We start from the raw sequence: 21,140 nt of genomic DNA on the forward strand, positions 1-21,140 counted from the left end.
TCTCTGGGGCTCATACAGGGAAAGACGGTCCCTCAGGTAGGCAGGTCCTCGACCATATAGGGCTTTAAAGGTAATAACCAGCACTTTGTAGCGAACCCGGTATGTAACTGGCAGCCAGTGCAGTCCGTGCAGCCCTGGCTGTATGTGCTCCCACTTCGGGAGCCCTAATAACAGCCTAGCCGCCGTGTTCTGCACCAGCTGCAGCAGGTTCGGCACAGAGGCAGCCCCATGTAGAGGGCATTATAGTAGTCCAGTCTTGAGGTGACCATTGCATGGATCACTGTTGCTAGGTCCCGACGCTCTAGGAAAGGGGCCAACTGCCTTGCCCGCTTCAGATGAAAAAACGCCAACTTGGCAGTGGCTGCTATCTGGGCCTCCATTGATAATGAAGGCTCCAGTAGAATTCCCAGGCTCTTGACTTGGTGCGCCGCTTTCAGTGGTACACCGTCAAAAACTGGGAGAGGTATTTCCCTTCCCAGAGCGTCGCAGCCCACGCAAAGGACCTCTGTCTTCATCGGGTTCAACTTCAACCCATTCAGCCTAAGCCAAGTTGCCACAGCTTGCAATGCCTGGTCCAGATTCCCTGGGACGCAGTCAGGTTGGCCATCCATTAGCAGATAGAGCTGGGTGTCATCTGCATATTGATGACACCCGAGCCCATACCTCCGGGCAATCTGGGCAAGGGGGTGCATGTAGATGTTGAATAACATCGGGGAGAGAACTGCTCCCTGAGGCACCCCACAGTCTAGTGTGTGCCTCTGGGACAGCTCACCCCCAATTGCCACCCTTTGTCCCCGTCCCTTGAGGAAGGATGAAAGCCATTGTAAGGCCAGCCCCCTAACCCCTATGTTGGCGAGGCAGCGGGTCAGTAGCTGATGGTCGACCATATCGAATGCCGCCTACAGATCTAACAACATCGGCACCGCCACGCCACCTCGATCCAGATACCGCTGGAGGTCATCTACCAAGGCGACCAGCATTGTCTCCGTCCCATGGCCCGGATGGAAGCCAGACTGACAAGGGTCTAGGACGGAAGCGTCATCCAGAAAATCCTGCATCTGCAACGCCACTGCCCTCTCAATAATTTTACCTAAAAACGGTAAATTAGAGACCGGTCGGTAGTTTGCCAATTCAGCCGGGTCTGCTGTACGTTTTTTTAGGAGGGGACGGACCAAAGCCTCTTTCAAGGGTATTGGAAAATGCCCCTCCAGGAGGGATCTATTTATGATGTCCCGTAAAGGACATCTGAGCTTCCTCTGGCAAGGTTTAATCAGCCAGGAGGGGCAAGGGTCCAAATCACAAGTTGTTGGGCGTGCAGCAGAGAGAATTCCATCAACTTCCTCCAGGCTGAGTGGGTCGAAGTGACCCAGAACTAAACCAGGAGACAGGCACGGAGCCTCAAGTTCCTGTACTGTATCCAATGTGATGGGCAGGTCTTGGCAAAGTGACGTGATTTTGTCTGCAAAATATTGCGCGAAAGCCTCACAGCCTATCTCTAATTCTCTCACATTTGGTCTGCCTTGAGGCAGTGTAGTAAGATTTTCAATTATTCTAAACAATTGTGCCGGGCGCGAATTTGCAGATGCAATCTTGGCCGCAAAGTAGTCTTTCTTTGCGGCCTTGACTGCCATCTCATAAAACCTCATAAACGTTCTATAGGATGTTCTCGTCGCTTTGTCCCGAGTATGCCGCTACTGCCTCTCTAGTCGTCTGAGCCCTTGTTTCAGCTGACGTAGCTCCAAGGTGTACCATGGAGCCAGCCTCACACGAGGGCGCAGAGGACGTCGAGGTGCGATCTCATTGATAGCCCTGGATAGCCGGTTTTGCCAGGCCTCTACCAGGTCATCAAGGGAATCGCCAGGGGGCCAGGGATCCCTCAGAGCCATTTGGAACCGTTCCGGGTCCATCAGGCTCTGCGGGCGAGCCAAAATAGGCTCTCCGCCCATACAGGGTTGAGGTGGCATCTCCATACGGGCCTTGAGGGCTAGGTGATCCGACCATGGTACCGCTTCTACCGCGATATCGTTCACCAAAATCCCGGATGCAAAGATCAGATCTAACGTGTGTCCTGCCTGGTACGTGGGGGTCGTAACAAATTGAGAGAGTCCTAGTGTCGCCATGGAAGACACTACACCCATTGCCTGAGTGGAAGCCATGTAATCGGCATGGACGTTGAAATCACCCAGGACCATAAGCCCTGGGTACTCCAATGCCCAGCCCGCCACCGCCTCCATCAGGGATGGTAAGGTGCTTGCTGGTGCGTTAGGCAGATTTAAGGTAATATTTTTAAAATGTTTGACTAGTGTTTGACAATGTTTGGTCCAGTTTCTAGTCTTAATGTGCAGTCATGGGTGGAGTTTATTATAGGGACGTTCCAAGAGTGTCATTTTTGTGAAATGTTTACAGGTGATATAGACAAGGAGCAGTGGCCTGCCCAGGAAATGTCTTGCTGGTAGTCATCTACATATTAAACATACCTGGTCTTATAAAGAATCCTTCAATACAAACCAGATAATTTTGTGTGACCAGTAGAATGGTCAAAATAGTATTGCAATGCATTTCTTATCATTTCTCCTTTCCTTTTATTTCTTAGATTGAAAACATAGATGCATGCCTGAGTTTTTTGGCTGCCAAAGGGATAAACATACAGGGATTGTCAGCAGAAGGTGAGTCTCCTTTCATCACAGATTTTATTTTGCGGGGGGTGGGGCATTGGCAGTGTTTTTGCATGGAAATGAGAGAGTCTAGTGGTAAATTGGTGAACAGTAAAATTAATGGACTAAGAGGAGAGAGTGATGAATAGGATGCTCACTCCTTTGGATTCCGGGCAAGAAAAAATTGCAGCTTCATTCTAGGGCAAAAAATTGCAGCTATGAGACTTACAAAACATTTTATCCCATTTATTTATCCTTTCTTCCCTTTGTTGTTTCCTGGCAACATTGATAGACTTCTTAGGGCCAAACTGGATGTTACATTTTCGAATGAGTTGGGTTGGAGTTTACCTAACCCGATCCTCATTCCACTCAGTCAGATGAAAGTTGCTGAGAACTAAATTGTGCTGTAGAGCCTGATTCAGTTTGGGATTGCAGTGTGAGAAAGATTGGCTTCAGCCTTCCCATACCTCTTTGTCAAGACAAAATTACCGTGGAAGTGTTATTTGGCCCATTGTGGGGCTGGAGCCCCCCCCCTCAAGAAACATCACATCCTGCAACCATTTCAGATTGGGAAAACAACCCTCTTCCCCATATTGCAGTCTCAAACTAAACCAGGTCTCTGCAGCATTGAAAATTTATATCTTCTTCGTGGTCTCTGTGCTTCACACCCATGAGTAGTACTCATGGGATAGAGTGCCTGCTCTGATCCCCAGATCAGTACCATAAAAGTCCAGGATTTTTCACAACTGGCACCCAGTAAGCATGCACAGAAGCCCTAGTATACATGCTCACTGGGCTGGCACGAGGATCCTGCCAGTTTCCTCTTGACTGCCGCGTTGAAAGGATCTTCTCTTCAGTGCTCCAGTCGGTACTTACCTTTCCCCCGGGTTTTTTGCCCATAGTTTTCCTCTGTTCTTCTCCAGACCTCTTCTCGCCTACAAAAAAAAGGTTGTTAGTTTCTATACTTTCTGCCCTTCGGGGCACTCTCTCCGTTCTTCCTTGCTGTTCTGCTCCTTTACTCTCGTCTATGGAAAAATGCTGGGGGTTCTTTAAACATTGCTTGCAGTGTGGAAGTAAAATTGCACCACCAGACGATCACTCTCTTTCCCTCTTGTGTCTGGGTAACGGACATTGTGTTGACTTGTGCCCACATTGTTTGAAAGTTCTACTTCCGGTATAAATCAAGCAGCCAGACTGTCAGCGGCTTTGGTTGAATCAGCTCTCTTACTGACTAGAATGGCCTCAGCCCCATTGGCACTGACTGGCAATTCTGCCCAGACTGCAATAGTGGCTTCTACTGCCTCTCTGGCTGAGTCCTTGATCACAAAACCCGTTGATCATGATTGGGCCATGAAGCGAGCGGCTGATTTGCTAGAGGTATCCACCCTGGCAAAGAAGCGATGGGAGGACACTACACCTAAGACTTTGGTGCCAAGGAAGCACAAGTCTAAAGAGAAGAAAAAGAGGCATGATCGAGTCTCTCACACACCTTCTCTGAGCTGTGAAACCCCGATACTGGACCCGGTGCTGCTGCATACTGTCCTGCCCCCCAAAATCTTAACCTCACCAGAACGCTGGAGAAACCTGTTGGTATCAGGGAAACTTGACTCCCAGCCAACCCAGCACTCTCAGCTCAGAGCAGGAAATCAACATGACCCAACGATCCTCCTCCTCCCGCTCTGGCTCCCCATCAGCAGAGCGAGAGTGGGTCAGGGTTGGAGTTGGATGCATCGACTCCAGTGGAACCATTGGTCCTCAGACCTAACTGATGATGCTCAGTGGAGAGAGATGTGGAGGCTAGAGCCTCTTTCCGCAGTCCTCTTGTCCTCTGATCTGGGAACAATGCCTGTGGCCATATTCCTATGGGACATATCCATACCATTTGCCATATCCTTGGTATCCTCCCTGCGACCTGCTAGATTGAGATCAACAGTCGAAAGCATCACACTTTTCTAGACTCTCACATCACTCTCCAGTCCATCGGACTCCGTTGGCATCGGTCTCAGTCCCTCCTCCTGTACCGGATCGATGCAAGGAGAAACCCCGTGATTCTCAAACAAAACCATTGATCTCGACACGTCCTTCCAACTTACCTCTGACTCCACACTTGTTGGAACATTCCGATGCAGGGGACACATTTTTGACATCTGACTGACAGCTGTGAGGATGATCTGGAAGACAAGACCCACACTGAGACATCGCCCGACCCACACATTGCAGAGGACCTGCCCATTTCTCCTTCTGAGGACCTCAAATCTTATGGAGACTTGGTGAAGCATATGGCACAAGCTCTTTCACTTACGGTAGTACAGCCACAACCTATCATCAGTGACAGTCTTCAATATCATGCAGCAGGACACGTCAATGGCTATAGCTCTCCCAATCACTAAAGTGACCTTACAAGTTGTAAAGGAGCTCTGGACCAAGCCTCCACACCAGTCTTGTTGCGATGTATCGTATCCTGGAATCTGGTGCAAAGTTTCTCTTTACCCACCCTAGACCAAACTCTGTGGTAATTGCCTCCTCATCAAAAGCACATAAGACATATTCTACTCCTCCTGATAAGGAGGGGAAGAAAATAGACAATGCTGGCAGGCGCGTCTATTCTGTTGGGGCCCTGGGTGTAAAAATCTTGAATTATGCTGCTTGTATGACCCATACCAGTACTCCCTATGGGAACAACTCACCCCTATAATCTCTTTCTTACAAGAGGATAAATGATCATCAGCAAAGAAATTGCAGAAGGAAGTTTTGATGCTAGCAAAACAACAGCTAGCTGCATCCAAACATATGGTTGACATGTCAGCCAAGACCCTCACCTCTGCCATCTCATTACGCAGTCACTCCTGGCTGCAATCTATAGCTTTGCAGCCAGACACCAGGGCCTATGTGGAAGACCTGCCCTTCGAGGGGGAAGGCCTATTCAGCTGTACCACGGATAGTCAGTTTGGTGTAGTGGTTAAGTGTGTGGACTCTTATCTGGGAGAACTGGGTTTGATTTCCCACTCCTCCACTTGCAGCTGCTGGAATCGCCTTGGGTCAGCCATAGCTCTGGCAGAGGTTGTCCTTGAAAGGGCAACTGCTGTGAGAGTCCTCTCAGCCTCACCCACCTCACAGGGTGTCCGTTGTGGGGGAGGAAGATAAAGGAGATTGTGACCATTCTGAGACTCTGAGATTCGGAGTGGAGGGCGGGATATAAATGCAATATCATCATCATAGTGTGCTGCATGAGATGGATAAGAGCATTAAGACCTCCCGTAACCCTGGGGTTCCTGCCTCCTCACACTCGGGCAAAAGTAGACCCTAGCACAAGTCATAGCCTAAGCGGCCTTACCAAAAGCACTCACCTGATCAGTCTTGGAGACCTTGCTCTGGCCAGATTGACAATAGATCACCCTACTGGAGTAACAACAAGTCTAAGTTTACTCCAACTTCTGCTACCTCTGGCAAGCCCAAAGGGTCTCGTGCCCCCAAGCAGGGCCTTTGACTTTCACATGTTGCCTACCACACCTCCCCCCCCCTCCTCTGGACCGCCCGCCTCCTTCCCTACTTACCTGTGTAAGCATCACTTCGGACAAATGGTGGAGGAGGGATCATAGAGGAGGGATACACGATAGAATTTGAACAGGTCCCAACTCAGTCAGTCTTCATCATCACACCACCGTCTCCCACTCTGGTAGACGAAGTGCTCAACCTGTTGGGGAAATAAGCCATAAAACCAATCACCTTCACATTCAGGGACCAGGGGTTGTACTCGCAGTATTTTTTAGTCCCCAAACGGGATGGGGATTTGAGACCTATTATGGGAACCTGAACAAGTTCATTGTTTATCAGAAATTCCACATGTCAACATTACAGACAATCCTGCCCCTCATCAACAAAGGGGATTGGATGGCCACCCTGGACTTACGGGATGCCTATTTTCATGTCAGCATCCACCCATCCCACAGACAGTATCTCAGGTTCACAATCGGCTCCAATAATTTTCAATACAGGGCCCTCTCATTTGTCCTTTGCACTGCGCCAAGGGTATTCACCAGAATGATGGTCATTTTGGCTGCCCATCTTAGACTCCAAGGAATCATCCCTTTCTCTTACATCAACAATTGGCTCCTGGTTGCGGACTTGAAGGAATGTTTGTCAAGTCACATCTAATCACACTCCAACTTTTTCAAGCCCTCGGGAAACAGGAAAAAGTCACATTTGCTGCAGTCCAGAAAAGTCCAATTCATCGGGGCCCTTCTGGACATGGATCTGCACAGTGCCTTTCTCTCCCAGCAGAGAGCAAAAGACATAAATCTAATCCAACTCCTTTGATCCAAGGATTGGGGCACAGCACGGCAATTTCAGCAGCTGCTAGGTGATGGCAGCGACCACCAATGTACTGCTCTTTGCAAAACTCCACATGAAACCACTCCAATTGAGGTTTCTGGGGAGGTTTCACCCTCTAAGAGACCAACCCCGAAAAGGTTCCAGATTCCCCCTTCAATTTATTTATTTATTTAGGATTTATATCCCGCCCTTCCCACACAGTGGCTCAGGGCGGCTTACAACAAAGAGTCAAACATAAAATTAGGCTAACATTTAAATATATAAGCATTTAAAATATTTAAAACATTTAAAACCTTAGAAACATTAAATATCACAACAAAATATATAACAGGAGTCTGGTAAAGCTACGTTTAGTCAATACTGCACTTGCTGGAGTGGTGGTGTTCAGAAGACAACATCTGTCAAGGAGCACCCTTTCACCTACCCATGACAACAATCAGGATCACAACAGACACTTCCGTATGGGGATGGGGTGCACACTTGGATACTCTTTGTGTGTGGGGTCCGTGGCCTCAGTCTCTGACATGCTGCCATATCAACTATCTGGAGCTCCTGACGATTCACATTGCACTACGATCCTTCCACCCTTTAATAGTAGGTCGGGCAGTGGCAGTGCTTATAGACAATACTACAGCCCTCTGTTATGTCAATAGAAAGGGTGGAGTGATCTCTTGCAAACTCTGTACTCTAGCCATAGAGATGGGGATGGAGTGTTTGGAGTTTGACATCTATGTGAAGGCCTCTCATCTCCCTGGAGTTCTCAACCTGCAAGTGGACTCTCTGAGCAGAGGGGCTGCATCTCCCCATGAATGGGAAATCCACTGGCCTTACCTTCAACCATTTTTCCAGCGGTGGAGATGGCCGTAGGTCAGAAGTGTCGGCTGTTTTGCACCAGAGGTGGGACAGATCCAGCTTCCTTGAGGGACGGACTGCTGTTGCCTTAGGAAGGCTGCTTCCTCTACATGTTCCCACCTCTTCCTCTCCTGATGAAGGTAAACAAAATTAAGAGAGAATTTCCAGAATATATACTGTTAACACCTTGATGGCCATGTCAGAATTGGTTTCTCAGATGGAGTCCAACAGATTCTACTGAACAGCAGAAAGTTATCTACCCATCTGTCCTATGAGAGGAAATGGGCTAAGTTTGTCAAATTTCTAGCTACGGAGGCTACCACGCCTCATATGGCTGGCTTGCCTAGGCATTTTGAGTTTCTCTTTCTCTAATTGATTCTGGCCTTGCCTTCTCTTCAGTTCGGGTCTACCTGTCAGCTATCTCCACTTTTCATGCTCAGATATATGAACACTCAGTGTTTACTTGCCCACATACCAAGAGATTTTTGAAAGGGCTATTGAGAATGTATCCTCCATCTAGAATGCCCCCATCTGTGTGGGATTTGCCACTGGTTTTGGATAGGTTGACCAGATGCCCATTCGAAGCAATGGCGACCACGTTCCTAGTGGCTATCAAGTCAGCTAGGTGAGTGGAGAAGCTTATGGCCATGCGTTGTGACCACCCGTACTTAGTTTTCCATGAGAATAGGGTGTTGTTAGCTCCTGATGTCTCTTTCCTCCTGAAAGTAGTTTCGGAGTTTCACCTTAATTTAGATGTGCGGCTCCCCTCCTTCTACCCCACACCTAACTCAGAGGAGGAGGGATGTTTACATGCTATGGACATTAAGCGTGCACTACTCTTCTATTTGAGTCATTCAAAAAGCTATAGGAAGGACTTGCACCTGTCCATTTCCTATGCCACTCCTAAATTAGGATGCAGGATCTCATCACAAAGACTCTCTAAGTGGTTTACTGGGACTATTAAACTTTGCTACCTTCTGGCAAAGAAGCTTTCCTGGACCTATTCATGAACATTCTACCCATACTATGGTGACGTCTACAGTGTTCCTGAAGGGCATCTCCTTGATGGATGTCTGCAAGGCAGCTCCATGGTTCTCTCCCCATGCCTTCATGAAGCACTATGCCATGGATGTGTGCAAGCAGCAGAGGACCCAGTTGGGAACCGTAGCATTGCAAGCTGTTTCTTCTGGTTGACTGCCAGCTCCCACCTCCAGGTATGTTTAGCTTGCTAATCTCTCATGGGTGTGAAGCACAGAGATCACGAAGAAGATAAACAGGTTGCTTACCTATAACTGATGATCTTCAAGTGATCATCTGTGCATTCACACTACCCTCCTCCCTTTCCCACTGCTGACAGTCTCCCTGTGTTGGGAACTTTCAGCAGTCAGAAGGAACTGGTGGGATCCTTGCACCGGCCTGGTGAGCATGCACTTGTGTGTTTCCAAGAAGAAACAGGTACAAACCCTGTCAATACATACAGTTAAATCTGTTGCTCAAATATTCTACTTACTCTCATTCTGAGAGTTAACAGTTGGATGTACAAGAACATGGAGATGGTTTCTTGACTTAGTCCTTTGTCTATAGGATGGTTTGTGAGCTTGGTTATCTGCAAATGACACAGTTTTACTTGTAGATAAGGTAGTTCAGTTACCTTGACACCAGGAGCAGCTTGAGTTCATACTACTGCTTGAGTATCATAGTGAACACTGTACATGATAGCTGCCAGAATGCTTAAATGGAAGATCAACAAATCAGCAAAGCATTCTCAGATGACACAGGAAGGATTTTCTTTTTTAGTAATAAAATATTAGTTGCCAGCAAACGGAATCCCCTAGTTCTAAGTGTACTGGTTTCTTACTTCAGTGAAATAATTCTTCTGTGTTCCTAACTGTCATCTGCTCTTAGCCTGATTATATTTGTGCCTGAAGTGAGAGCATTAAGTGACATACAACATGTGTCTGCCACTTATTCTCTGCCATCTGATTCTCAGAGTCTGAAACCAAAGATACTTCAAGTTTTCCATTTTTCTCTAGATGAGGGGTCATCCTTTTAAAGCTGAGCAACTGCTGCTAATGAAGGTCTCATTCACACACTCTATTCTGTCACTTGTTTTGACTAACTGAGCAATTGAGAGAAATTGAGACCTATAGCTGGATGTGTAACAAACACCATTGGATAACATTGGATTTGATCAAATGATTCTGTTTTGCTAAATGTAAAGTCTTCTTCTCATTGGAAGTACTCTTTCTTTGACTGAAGGAGTCTTCTTTTGACAGAGGAAGACTCTCCATTATGTGGATGTCATTGGAGCCCATACACTGGGTTTGCGATTGATATGAGGCTTAGAAATCTTTGATCTGAAGTAGTTGGTTTACACATGTAAGTCATTGATTTATTGTTTCACACAACTTCTGCTCTTCCTAGCTTAATGGTAAGTTTCTTGGTGTCTTTTGCTGCCATTTGACAATTGAATGATTTGTACCTCAAGCAAAAGAGTAGTTAACAAATGAAATTGGAGCTAAAGTGAGGCAAGGCAACCTAGAAAACAGAATCTTCACAGCATTGAAACTTCCACACTGAAAAAAGAAACTCTAAAAACATCTGTCAGTTTTCTCCTAGCTTTTAAAAGATACCCGTTTTGTGGCCAAAATGAAAATGACTGGGTTATGCTCTCACATGGTTGAAACTCAGTGTGTGTCTGTATAAAACTAGAAACACAAAACAGAAGGGAGCAGTAACAGGAAGTAATTCAGACTGTGTAAGTTGGCAAACTCAGAGCTGTTGATGTACCCTCTGTGTGCAAAGTCCAGTGGCAAGGTGCCAAGTGAATTACCTCAGTCCATCTCCTGAGATAAGAGAAAGAGAAATGCATATGCAGGGCTTATTCGAAACAGAGTTTATGTCTTGCTTTTGAAGGGCTAACTCCAGCACCCTATAAAATCCAGTAAGGCTTTGCCATGTCCTTCACAAAGATAAGTCTAAATTTTGTGGGGTATCAATTTTATCTATATTTTCTTTATCAAGCAGCTAGTAGTCAGAATTTTGTAATAGAACTCAAGTAACCTTAATATTTGGATGTGCTATACATGCTCAATGTTCCCTCTAAGCTGCAGAGTCTTGTGAGCAAAAATTCTACTTTGTGAGCTCCTGGCATTAAAGTTGTGAGCTACTGTATAAATTATTATGCTCTGGGGTCCTCCTTCCTGAGCTAAGACAGATATGTGAGCTGGAGGCTAAAAATCTGTGAACTTGCTCACACTAACTCAGCTTAGAGGGAACACTGTACATGATCAGGCATAATTGAAAACAAATGTCATATATGAAACAGAAAAATGAAACAAAATTAAGAGCTTCCTCTTAAATGCAAGATTTTTGCTAGTATTGCCATTCTTTTTGCTACTGAAATAGGTGACCTATGCCAATCATTTAAAGTGCAGATCTACTCAGAATCCTACTCTATTCAAGAGGGCTTACTCCCAGGAAAGTGTTCTTAGGATTGGACTGTTAGATTCCCAAATGGGGCTGCTGACAAGCATGGGAAATGCCGTATACCTCATGAAATTGTCAGAGATGCAGAAAATATGAGATTGTGAATGGACTGCCAGAAGTTAGAGAAACTTAAAGAAACTTGGCAGAGTACGTGTGCAAGTCCTGTCTATCTGATGTTTGTTAAGATGAAGTTTGCTGCTTGCATCCTTTTAGCATAGCTGGGATGGAAATAAGGAGTGGGGTTTAGGTGACACCATGGGTAATCCCCAGACCCAGTTTCTACTCCCCAAACTAAGATCCTTTTGTGCTATGGGATGGTGGTTCTTCCTTTGCAACTAAAATATTAATCGGGAGAGGTAGAAGAGCCTTCATTCCTAATTAGTACCTCCAAAACAGCTGTTAAAGGTGCAGGTAGGGATAAGCCAACCTTAAACAATCTAAATTTGTAGATGGGAATAAGGAGAAAGGAACTGTCTGGCAAAGGGTGGGGATAGGGAATGAAAGTAGAGGAGGACTGGGAATTGGCCTGCTTGATCCCCTGAGAGGATATTGTATCCTAGAGGAAGGAAAATTGGGGTAAGGAGAAATTTCTTCGTTGTTGTACTGCTCCCATCCATTTCTTTCCTTGTTCTTGTTTTATATTGTCCTTCTGTGAAATAAAGAAGCATTTGCTGTGATCCTGAAATGCATAGAGTCTACTGTGCAGAGAAGAAAACGCCTAGGGTTGCCAACCATGGGTTGGGAAATCCCTAGAGATTTGGGGGTGGAGCCTTAAGGAAGGTAGGGTTTGGGGAGGGGAGGGACTGCAGCAGGCATAATACCATCAAGTTCACCCTCCAAAGCAGTCATTTTCTTCAGGGGAAATTGTCTGGAGATCAGTTGTAATTCTGGGAGATCTCCAGCCCCAGCCTGGTGGCTGGCAACCCTACCTCCTAGCTGTAGCTCCCAGTTCAGTTGTCTCTAATACTCATCTCACAAAAGCCTTTTCTTCAGGTAATGTGTAAATGTCCCAGTTCCCATTTGGGAGACAATAGCTTTGTATATGATTGAAATTACCTGGATTATCACCATCCTGCATATTAAAAAGGTGTAATACCAAATTTCCTATCAAGTTCCAAGTTATTCCTTATTCCTTATTAATTGCCTGTTTTTAAAGTTTGCTGTAACCTAAAGGTAAGAGGAGCTACAAATAGTGTTAGAGTTGTATTTCTACAGACAGGCTGAAATTAATTGGTTGCTGATATAAATGCCTTTTAAAAATTGCTTTGCAGAAATCAGGAATGGGAATTTAAAGGCCATTTTAGGCCTTTTCTTCAGTCTGTCACGATACAAACAGCAGCAACAACTGCCCCCCAAGCAGCAATCACAGCACCAACCATCCCAGCAGCCACCTACATCTCCCCAACAAGTAGGTCCTCCATCCCAGTGCCAGGCCGGATTGCAGGAGCAGCAACTGCAGGTGTTTCATCAGGTGCCGGATTCACCCCAGACACAGTGCCAACCAGCACAGCAAACTCCTCTTCTTCATTTAAAAGCACAACCAGAAATGCAGTCCAGGTGGGTTATCATCTTCGGTATATTCTTTTCTTCATGTCAGCAAATTCACAGCCTGCCAAAATAATATCTTGCACAGAGACTCTCTTGTATCTGGAAATATACATTTATAGCTAAGAAAAAAAAACAAAACTTCAGTGTCTGGCCTAGGGTTGCCAACTCCTGCTTGAAAAATTCCTGGATATTACAGGTTAGAACCTGGGGAGGACAGGATTTGGGGAGGGGAGGGACTTCAGCAGGGTATAATGCATTGAGTTCACCCTCCAAAGCAGCTATTTTCTCCAGGGGAACTGATTTCTGTCATCAGGGAATGTAATTCCAGGAGAGTCTCCAAGCACCACCCTGGAAGCTGGCAATCCTACCTGACCATGTGCGCAACTGATTCTTATACATCAGAGTCTTTGGAATGAGTTCACCCAGTTGATACTAAATTCCCTGAAATTGGGTACCAATTCTACAATGGCATACTGAAGTGCTGTACCTGATCAGCAGGGTATGTATGTTTATGTGGTCATTTTATATGACAGTGTATATAGTTCTCCTTAAAAAAAATAAATTTTCTACTGATAAAGGGAACCTTGTCAAAACACAGTTGGTGGTCAGTTGTACAATGATCTGATGTGTTGTTATCTTAACTAGTTAAGGAGGTTTTGTTAATATGCTGTGTTCTATTCATTCATATCAGGACCGGATCTACATGTTTTTTTGAGGGGGGGGCAAAATTTAAAAATGACACCCCCCTTTTTGGCCCATTCTATCTTATGGGCTCATAGAATATAATGGACTCCATACCCAATTTGCTGCACCCTCTCTGGTTCCCCCTAGATCTGACCCTAATTCATGCATATAATATTATTTCTAGTGGATTTATTAAATCCTTCATTTGTTCATTATCTCTTCTTTTCAATTCAATCTTTTTGATTACTAGACCTGTTTAGATGGGTGGTGTTTTCGTTCCCCGTATTTGGTGGTAGTTAGATGTCAAAGTAGGATCTGAGAGACCCAGGTTCAATCTCCATTCTGCCATGGAAACTTGCTGGGTGTCCTAGGGCAGGGGTCCCCAACCCCCAGGCCTTGGACAGGTACCAGTCCATGGCCTGTCAGTAACCAGGCTGCCAGCCAGCCTCGCTTCCCTCCCCCCCTGAAGGCCCCATGGCACCCTGCAGCCTCCCCGCCCCCCCCCCCCCCATGGAGCCTCCTCCCTCCCTCCATTTTTACAATGTTAAACTGGGGAAAGCGCCTTCCGGGCTCTTTAAAAGCTCATTCCCCCACCCCCACCCCCGTAGCAGCAGCTGCTGCAAGCAACCACTGAACAAGCAGTGCTACCCTTGCCTCTAAGATGATTATGTGCCAAAATAATGTGAACAAATTTAGAAAGTGTGAAAGAAACATTCACAGATGCTGCTTGCTGTTGATGGATCAATTAGTGTTTGAACTGATGAAAGTTCAACCTTCACATCTTGCTTTTGGCTGAATATAGTAAAAATTGCGAGACATATAATTTTCAGTGTGTGGTATAATTATTTGAACAAATAAAAAAGAGCCTCACAAAACTGAATATAGTCAAAGGGTATTCAGAGTCAAAGTGGCTTCTCTTGAAGAGTATCTGATAGCTGTGGTTGGTACAGAATGCTGTGGCCAGAATGCTGACTGAGTGGACCATAATGACCATATAACTCCAGTCTTGTCACAGCTACACTGGCTCCCAATTTGCTTCCGGGCCAATTCAAGGCACTTTAAAGTAGGGTTGCCAATTCCCACGTGGGAATATACAGACAAACAACACTGATATGCTGGCTAACATATTTAGTAAACCTTTATCAAAAGTACTATATCACAATTCTTACAAAGCTATTTGTCACACTAGAAAGAAATACAATGTTATTTTTAAAAAGTCCATCCAATTAGCACCCAGTTTAGGCTCATTTCATCAGATACTTTCTCAAGGATGTTCCTGTACATGCCAAGATTATCAGCCTCTTGTTATATTTCAGTGTATGTATTAGGAGCAAATCAGTTCTTAATTTCTTCTTAAAACAGATGCCAAAGCCTTCCGGTTTTGACTGGTAAATGCTCTCTGCAATCTCTTTGTTTATCATCCTGGAATAAACAAGATACAACACAAAGCTGAATGGGAGTAACTTTATAAATTTTAATTTAGAACTTATCTCTCAGTACCACTTGTGCTTAAATTTATATGGAGATTTTAAACTAGTCCTAAACCTAATCTGTTGCAAAAGCCTTCAGAGATTAGGTGGCACAATGCTATTTTTTTGGCTGGCAACTATGCTCTCTTTTTTATCCCTTAAGTGGTTTAATTTTGGAACAAAATAGTTCTAAATTTCTTTAGCATTAATTGATCCACGGGTATGTGTGGCTCTGGCGGGGGCTTGTTTTTTAGATAGGGGCACCAAATTTGCAGCATAGTATCTGATGCCTCTCCTCAAAACACCCTCCAAGTTTCAAAAGGATTGGACTGGAAGTCCAGTTCTATGAGCCCCAAAAGAAGGTGCCCCTATCCTTCATTATTTCCAATGAAGGGAAGGTATTTAAAAGGTGTGCTGTCCCTTTAAATGTGATGGCCAGAATTCCCTTTGGAGTTCAATTATACCTGTCACAACTTTATTCCTGGCTCCACCCCAATGTCTCTTGGCTCCACCCCCAAAGTCTCCTGGCTGCACCCCAGAGTTCCCAGATATTTCTTGAATTGGACTTGGCAACCCTACTTTAAAGCCCTATGCAGCTTGGGCTAGCACACCTTAAAGACTGCCTACTTCCATATGAATCTGCCTAACCACTCCAATCATCTTCAGAGACCCTGCTTTGGGTTCCCTAACCATCTGAATCTGGACAAGTGGCAACCTGAGAAAAGGCCTTCTTGGTCATGAACCTCAGAGAGATTCATCTGTCTCCCTCTATTGTTCTCTTTCACTAATGGGTGAATATTTCTTGCTTTGCTTGGTATTCTCTCACTCACTCTCTTGGCCCTTCTCCCTGTGTGTGTGTATATGCGTTAATGTTTTGATTGTTCATCACTTTGGAGACCCTAAGTTGGGTGGAAAGGTGGCATACCCAAGCCATTCACAGGAGGGGCAGGATATAAATAAATGAACGTTTTAATACATGTTTTAAATAAACATTTTGTTTTCATTTTTCTACATAGGATGCAGTTTATATAAATTTTGTTACAGCTATATAAATTGTCTTCCTGAAAGATTTTATTTACTTCATTTATACTCTTCCTTTCTCCCCAATAGTGTCCTTCTCTACTTTATCTTCACAACAATCCCGAGAGGGAAAGTGGGGAGTTTGTAGCTGGCTCAACTTCCATAGGAGAGTGGAGATCTGAACCAGGGTCTCCCAGATTTCAGTCAGAAACATGCATATTTTAACTGATCATCAGTAAAATACTTTTATTACCTTATACATTGTTCATAAATTTCATTTTGAAAATATGAGTAATATTGAAGCTGAACCAACAACTGCTTATTAGTTTTTAAAAATATAAACATAACCATGTTTTAAAAATAGCTGTTGGCTACAAATTATTGTACAAATATATTTTGACAGCATTAGATCCTGCTCTTCTGTCTCCAAACTGAAATTTAAGTGACAACTATTAAACTGTAATGTATACATTTCAAAGGTGTGAATAATATTTACTGGAATATAAATTTACCATTTAAAATCTGAGTCTTCATTGCTTTTTTCTTCTTCATATGTTATCATTCTTGCTTGCCAAAGCTTTCATTATTATGCACCCTCATGTGGTATGATCTGGTATTTAACCCAAGAAAAAGAAGTCAACTGAAAGTCAGCTATATCACTGAAATCACTTAGTCACTGACATGGTAAATACAAATCATACCATCCTGTGGAAATTTTACCACTTCAGAAATGTGCATGAGAATCAAACTATGTTTTGACATATTCAGCTCTTTATGGACATGCAACTGTGCAGTAAGAGATACCCTCGCTTGCAAAGTGAACCAGAAATATATTTACTGAGTCATGGGTCTCTATTGCTGCGACTGAGATGATGAAAAAAATCTTAAAAGGTTGTATATCTGAAATGTGGTTGTTGGGGCAAGTGGGAATTCTTTTTCTCTTCTCTAATATCTGGAAAAATCCCTTTTCAAAAACTTTCATCAGTATGTGTGAATGATTCTTCCTTGCTCACTCATATCTTCCACTTTTTTTCTTTCTTCTTGTACAGTGCATCACCCAGGGACTCATCTCAAAGCAAAATCATCCGATTCACTCTCGGTCAGAAAAAGACTTCTAGGTTAGCACTTCTTCCTCTTAATGCCAAGCATGGATAACTCTCCTTGCAAGAACCCCTGGGTTGCATGGCTTAGGGTTCACATTACTGGTGTGCACTTATCATTTTCAAACCAAATATTTTAGAATAACCAAAGTGGAGAGAACGAGTCATTATTATTAAAATGTTCATTTATTTTATGTAGCATCTTGATACCCAAGCCTATTCCCAAGCACACAGTGCAGTTTACAAGAATAGCATCAGTGTCCCCCAGTCCTCAAAGGGCCCATATAGTCTAATTGTATTATTAATGTGCTGGTAGGTGGAAGAGGTTGTTTGAGAGAAGCTTGCAGGAGTAACCAAACATAATGTGACAGTGTACCTAAAAAGTAAACAAACAAATAAAAGCTAAATAGTTTGGAAATCTTTCTGTCCTCTCCCCCATCTTAACTTCCTTCCTTATTATTCTTTATTATTTTTTATCAGTGATACTTTTAAAGTACAGCTCATTTCCTCTAGGATAATAAAGTGTGACAATACTTGGAATATGTCAGATGAGAGAACACAGCAGCATAGATATATGTGTCATCTTTATTCTGGATCCCTCACTGTCTGGTAATGGGGAACATCTAATCTCCAAGAGGATGAATAATGGGTGTTCCAATCCATTCATTCCCTTCCAAGTCAAAGCCTGACATGAGTTCCGATCCCTATGAGCTTCTCACTGCAGCACTTCAAAATGCTACTCTAATCTTTATTAAAACCTGTGGTATTCATCATAGATTTACATGTGATGAATGTTACTCTTACCATGCTGTCATATTTTCTTGGTTAGGAATGCCTTATAAGCACTATATTATGTAAGGCATTAATATTTACCCTTTTTGTTCAGAAACTGTAGTATAACCATTTTCTTATTTGGATATGCTCCTCCAGACATTATAGTCTCTCTTTCATATATATATACACACACACTAGAAATGATAAGACATCATGAATTAGAGGTCCTCTTATTTGCCGTTTTCTCAATATTGCTTCATTTCATTATTGTGGTCATTGATATTTCCATGTCTGCTTGCCTATGCCTGTTCACCTCTGCAAATCAATACATATATGCTCTGTTTTAAAGATGGATTTGAGTAGGCATGGGAGATGCTTGAATGCTCTCCTGATTTTCTTTTTAAAGAACTAAACATGTGGCCATGGGGAAGGGGGAGGCAGTAGCATGGGGGGGGCCTTTCTCCAGGGGCCACTTCTACAATCAAAAAAATTGTCTCCTGCAAGAGGAAAAAAATTACACAGTCTTGTTATTAAGAATTTTATTGATTCTTATCTGCTTAACCAACTGATTCTTCACTGCTGATCAGTTTGGGCAGATTTCTGCAAAATCTTCTAAAATGGAGAAGTAGGGGAATAGTGGGTTTTGGCAATTCAGTTTTTAAAAATAAAACATCAAGAAAAAGCACAAGGATCACAGCAAAAACTAAAACATATAAAACGTTTTGAGCTTAGGAAACCATGAAATGGCTGGGCTTTGCAAGCCTCTCCTCCCACTCCCCAGGTTTACTCAATGTAATGTTTCTCTTTGACTATGGGTTCCCAGGTTAGAGTACTTACTCAGGCACCTGTTCTCTGGTCCATTCAGCAGACATAAGCGGGCTTAAAATATCAACCATTTATTTGCAAGGGGACAGCTCTCACAACCAACAACTACAGCTAATGTACAAAACTAGAAACTGAAACAAACACTCCAATCAATAGGTCCAAACTAAATCACATAGATATCAGGGATGGGGGACTGTTCCCTTATATATACAATAAATATACCACACTCCAGAGTCTCACCTTTTTTACAGGGTGGTTTGTGATGGGAAAGGCTTGAAGCAGGCCTGTAGCCAGCAGCGGTGGTGGGCACAGGAATGGAGCCCCCTATAAAATGTGCAGCACCTCCATCCTTGGTACAAGAGGATGATAATCCCATTCTAACAGCTTGACACTCCTGAAGTTCAAGACCCTTCATCTCCACAACAGTATAGGAGCTATCAGCACAGGAGTGGGATGGTTCTAACGGTCTCATCCATATGCTCCTCTGTCTCTCTTAGTATCTCCAGGCTGGCAATCCTGTTTTAAGGGGATGAACCTGTTGCCCAAGAGCCAAGCAGTCCACACAACAAACACAGATAATTGTCCATATGATACATTTTGCAAAACACTGGAAATCCCCACCCCTTGCTGCCATTTTAAGTTCATAGCTGTTTTGAACATAAGAACATAAGAGAAGCCATGTTGGATAAGACCAATGGCCCATCCAGTCCAACACTCTGTGTCACACAGTGGCCAAAAACAAAAACAAAAAAACCCAAGTGCCATCAGGAAATTCACAAGTGGGGCTAGAAGCCCTTCCACTTTGCCCCGCCAACCACCAAGAATACAGAGCATCACTGCCCCAGACAGTTCCAACAATATGCTGTGGCTAATAGCCACTGATGGACCTCTGCTCCATATGTTTATCCAATCCCCTCTTGAAGCTGGCTATACTTGTAGCTGCTACCACCTCCTGTGGCAGTGAATTTCACATGTTAATAACCTTTGGGTGAAGAAGTGCTTCCTTTTATCTATTCTAACCCGACTGCTCAGCAATTTCATTGAATGCCCATGAGTTCTTGTATTGTGAGAAAGGGAGAAAAGTACTTCTTTCTCTACTTTCTCCATCCCATGCATAATCTTGTAAACCTCTATCGTGTCACCCCACAACGTTTCTCCAAGCTAAAGAGCCCCAAGCGTTTTTACCTTTCTTCATAGGGAAAGTGTTCCAAACCTTTAATCATTCTAGTTGCCCTTTTCTGCGCTTTTTCCAATACTATAATATCCTTTTTGAGGTGCGGTGACCAGAATTGTACACAGTATTCCAAATGAGGCCGCACCATCGATTTATACAGGGGCATTATGATACTGGCTGATTTGTTTTCAATTCCCTTCCTAATAATTCCCAGCATGGCGTTGGCCTTTTTATTTTGCAATCACACACTGTCTTGACATTTTCAGTGAGTTATCTACCACAAACTGCTCTTGGTCACTCTCTTTGATTGTTTAAGGATGTTAAGAGCAGGGCTTGAATTCAGCAGGAATGCACAGGAGCACAGTTCCTGAACTGGCTGGAGTCTGTGTGCAGTGAGGAGAGAACTCCCTGCTGCACACAGACCACAGGGCTGGCTTTTCTAGCTGGGTGCTGTAAGCTGCCCAGTGAGAGAAGCCTCAAGCCCTAGGGCCTGTGTGCACACAGAGCCCAGGGCTGGCTTATCTTTCCAAGTGCTTTAAGCTCTCAGCAAGAGAAGCCTCCACCCCGGGGTCTGTGTGCACACAGATCCCGGGGCTGACTTCTCTCACTGGATCCTTCCTTCCTTCCTTCCCCCATCTTCTTTCTCTCTTTCCCCTTCCTTCCTTCCTTCCTTCCTTCCTTCCTTCCTTCCTTCCTTCCTTCCTTCCTTCCTTCCTTCCTTCCTTCCTTCCTTCCTTATCTATTTGCTTTCTTTCTCTCTCTTATAACTTTCTTTCTCTTTGATTCTTTTGTTAGCATATCTCATTTGCATATGCCACACTCCAGGGGTATGGCATATGCAAATGAGATATGCTACTGAGTTCCTGCACCTTTTTTTCCTACAAAATGACCCCTGGTTAAGAGTATAAGCAGATTATTAACTGAAACTATGTAAAATCATGGGCATAGAAAGTTGGACTTCCATGTCCAACTCTGGACCTACATAGCAGCTTTGTCTCTTGTTTAAAGAAGACTTGCTTCTGTGATTATCCCTTACTCCCCCACTAAACACCCATGATCAACTAAACATCCATGATTGGAATTATAAAAATTACTAGTTATGACTATCACTATGATAGAATGAGATTTTTCCTCCTATGAAAGCTTAAATGGTGACCTATTTGAGGAAATAGTGAAGCAAAACTAAGTACATTTCATAATGAAACCAATGTTTCCATTT

At 44.0% G+C, this 21,140-nt stretch overlaps 1 protein-coding gene across 2 annotated transcripts in view; it reads left to right on the plus strand.

Moving 5' to 3' along the window:
• NAV2 (neuron navigator 2) overlaps positions 1-21,140 on the plus strand; it is a 483,385-nt gene that overhangs the window by 195,996 nt on the left and 266,249 nt on the right. The window contains exons 4-6 of one of the 2 annotated variants that reach the window (XM_060262206.1): positions 2,594-2,666; positions 12,599-12,884; positions 17,098-17,166. In XM_060262206.1, coding sequence (XP_060118189.1) covers positions 2,594-2,666; positions 12,599-12,884; positions 17,098-17,166 — 428 coding nt within the window. The remainder of the gene's footprint in view (positions 1-2,593; positions 2,667-12,598; positions 12,885-17,097; positions 17,167-21,140) is intronic. The other variant, XM_060262207.1, reaches the window with a different exon arrangement.

Source organism: Heteronotia binoei, chromosome 21 (genome assembly GCF_032191835.1).
Source record: "Heteronotia binoei isolate CCM8104 ecotype False Entrance Well chromosome 21, APGP_CSIRO_Hbin_v1, whole genome shotgun sequence".
NCBI classification, from domain to species: Eukaryota; Metazoa; Chordata; class Lepidosauria; order Squamata; family Gekkonidae; genus Heteronotia; species Heteronotia binoei.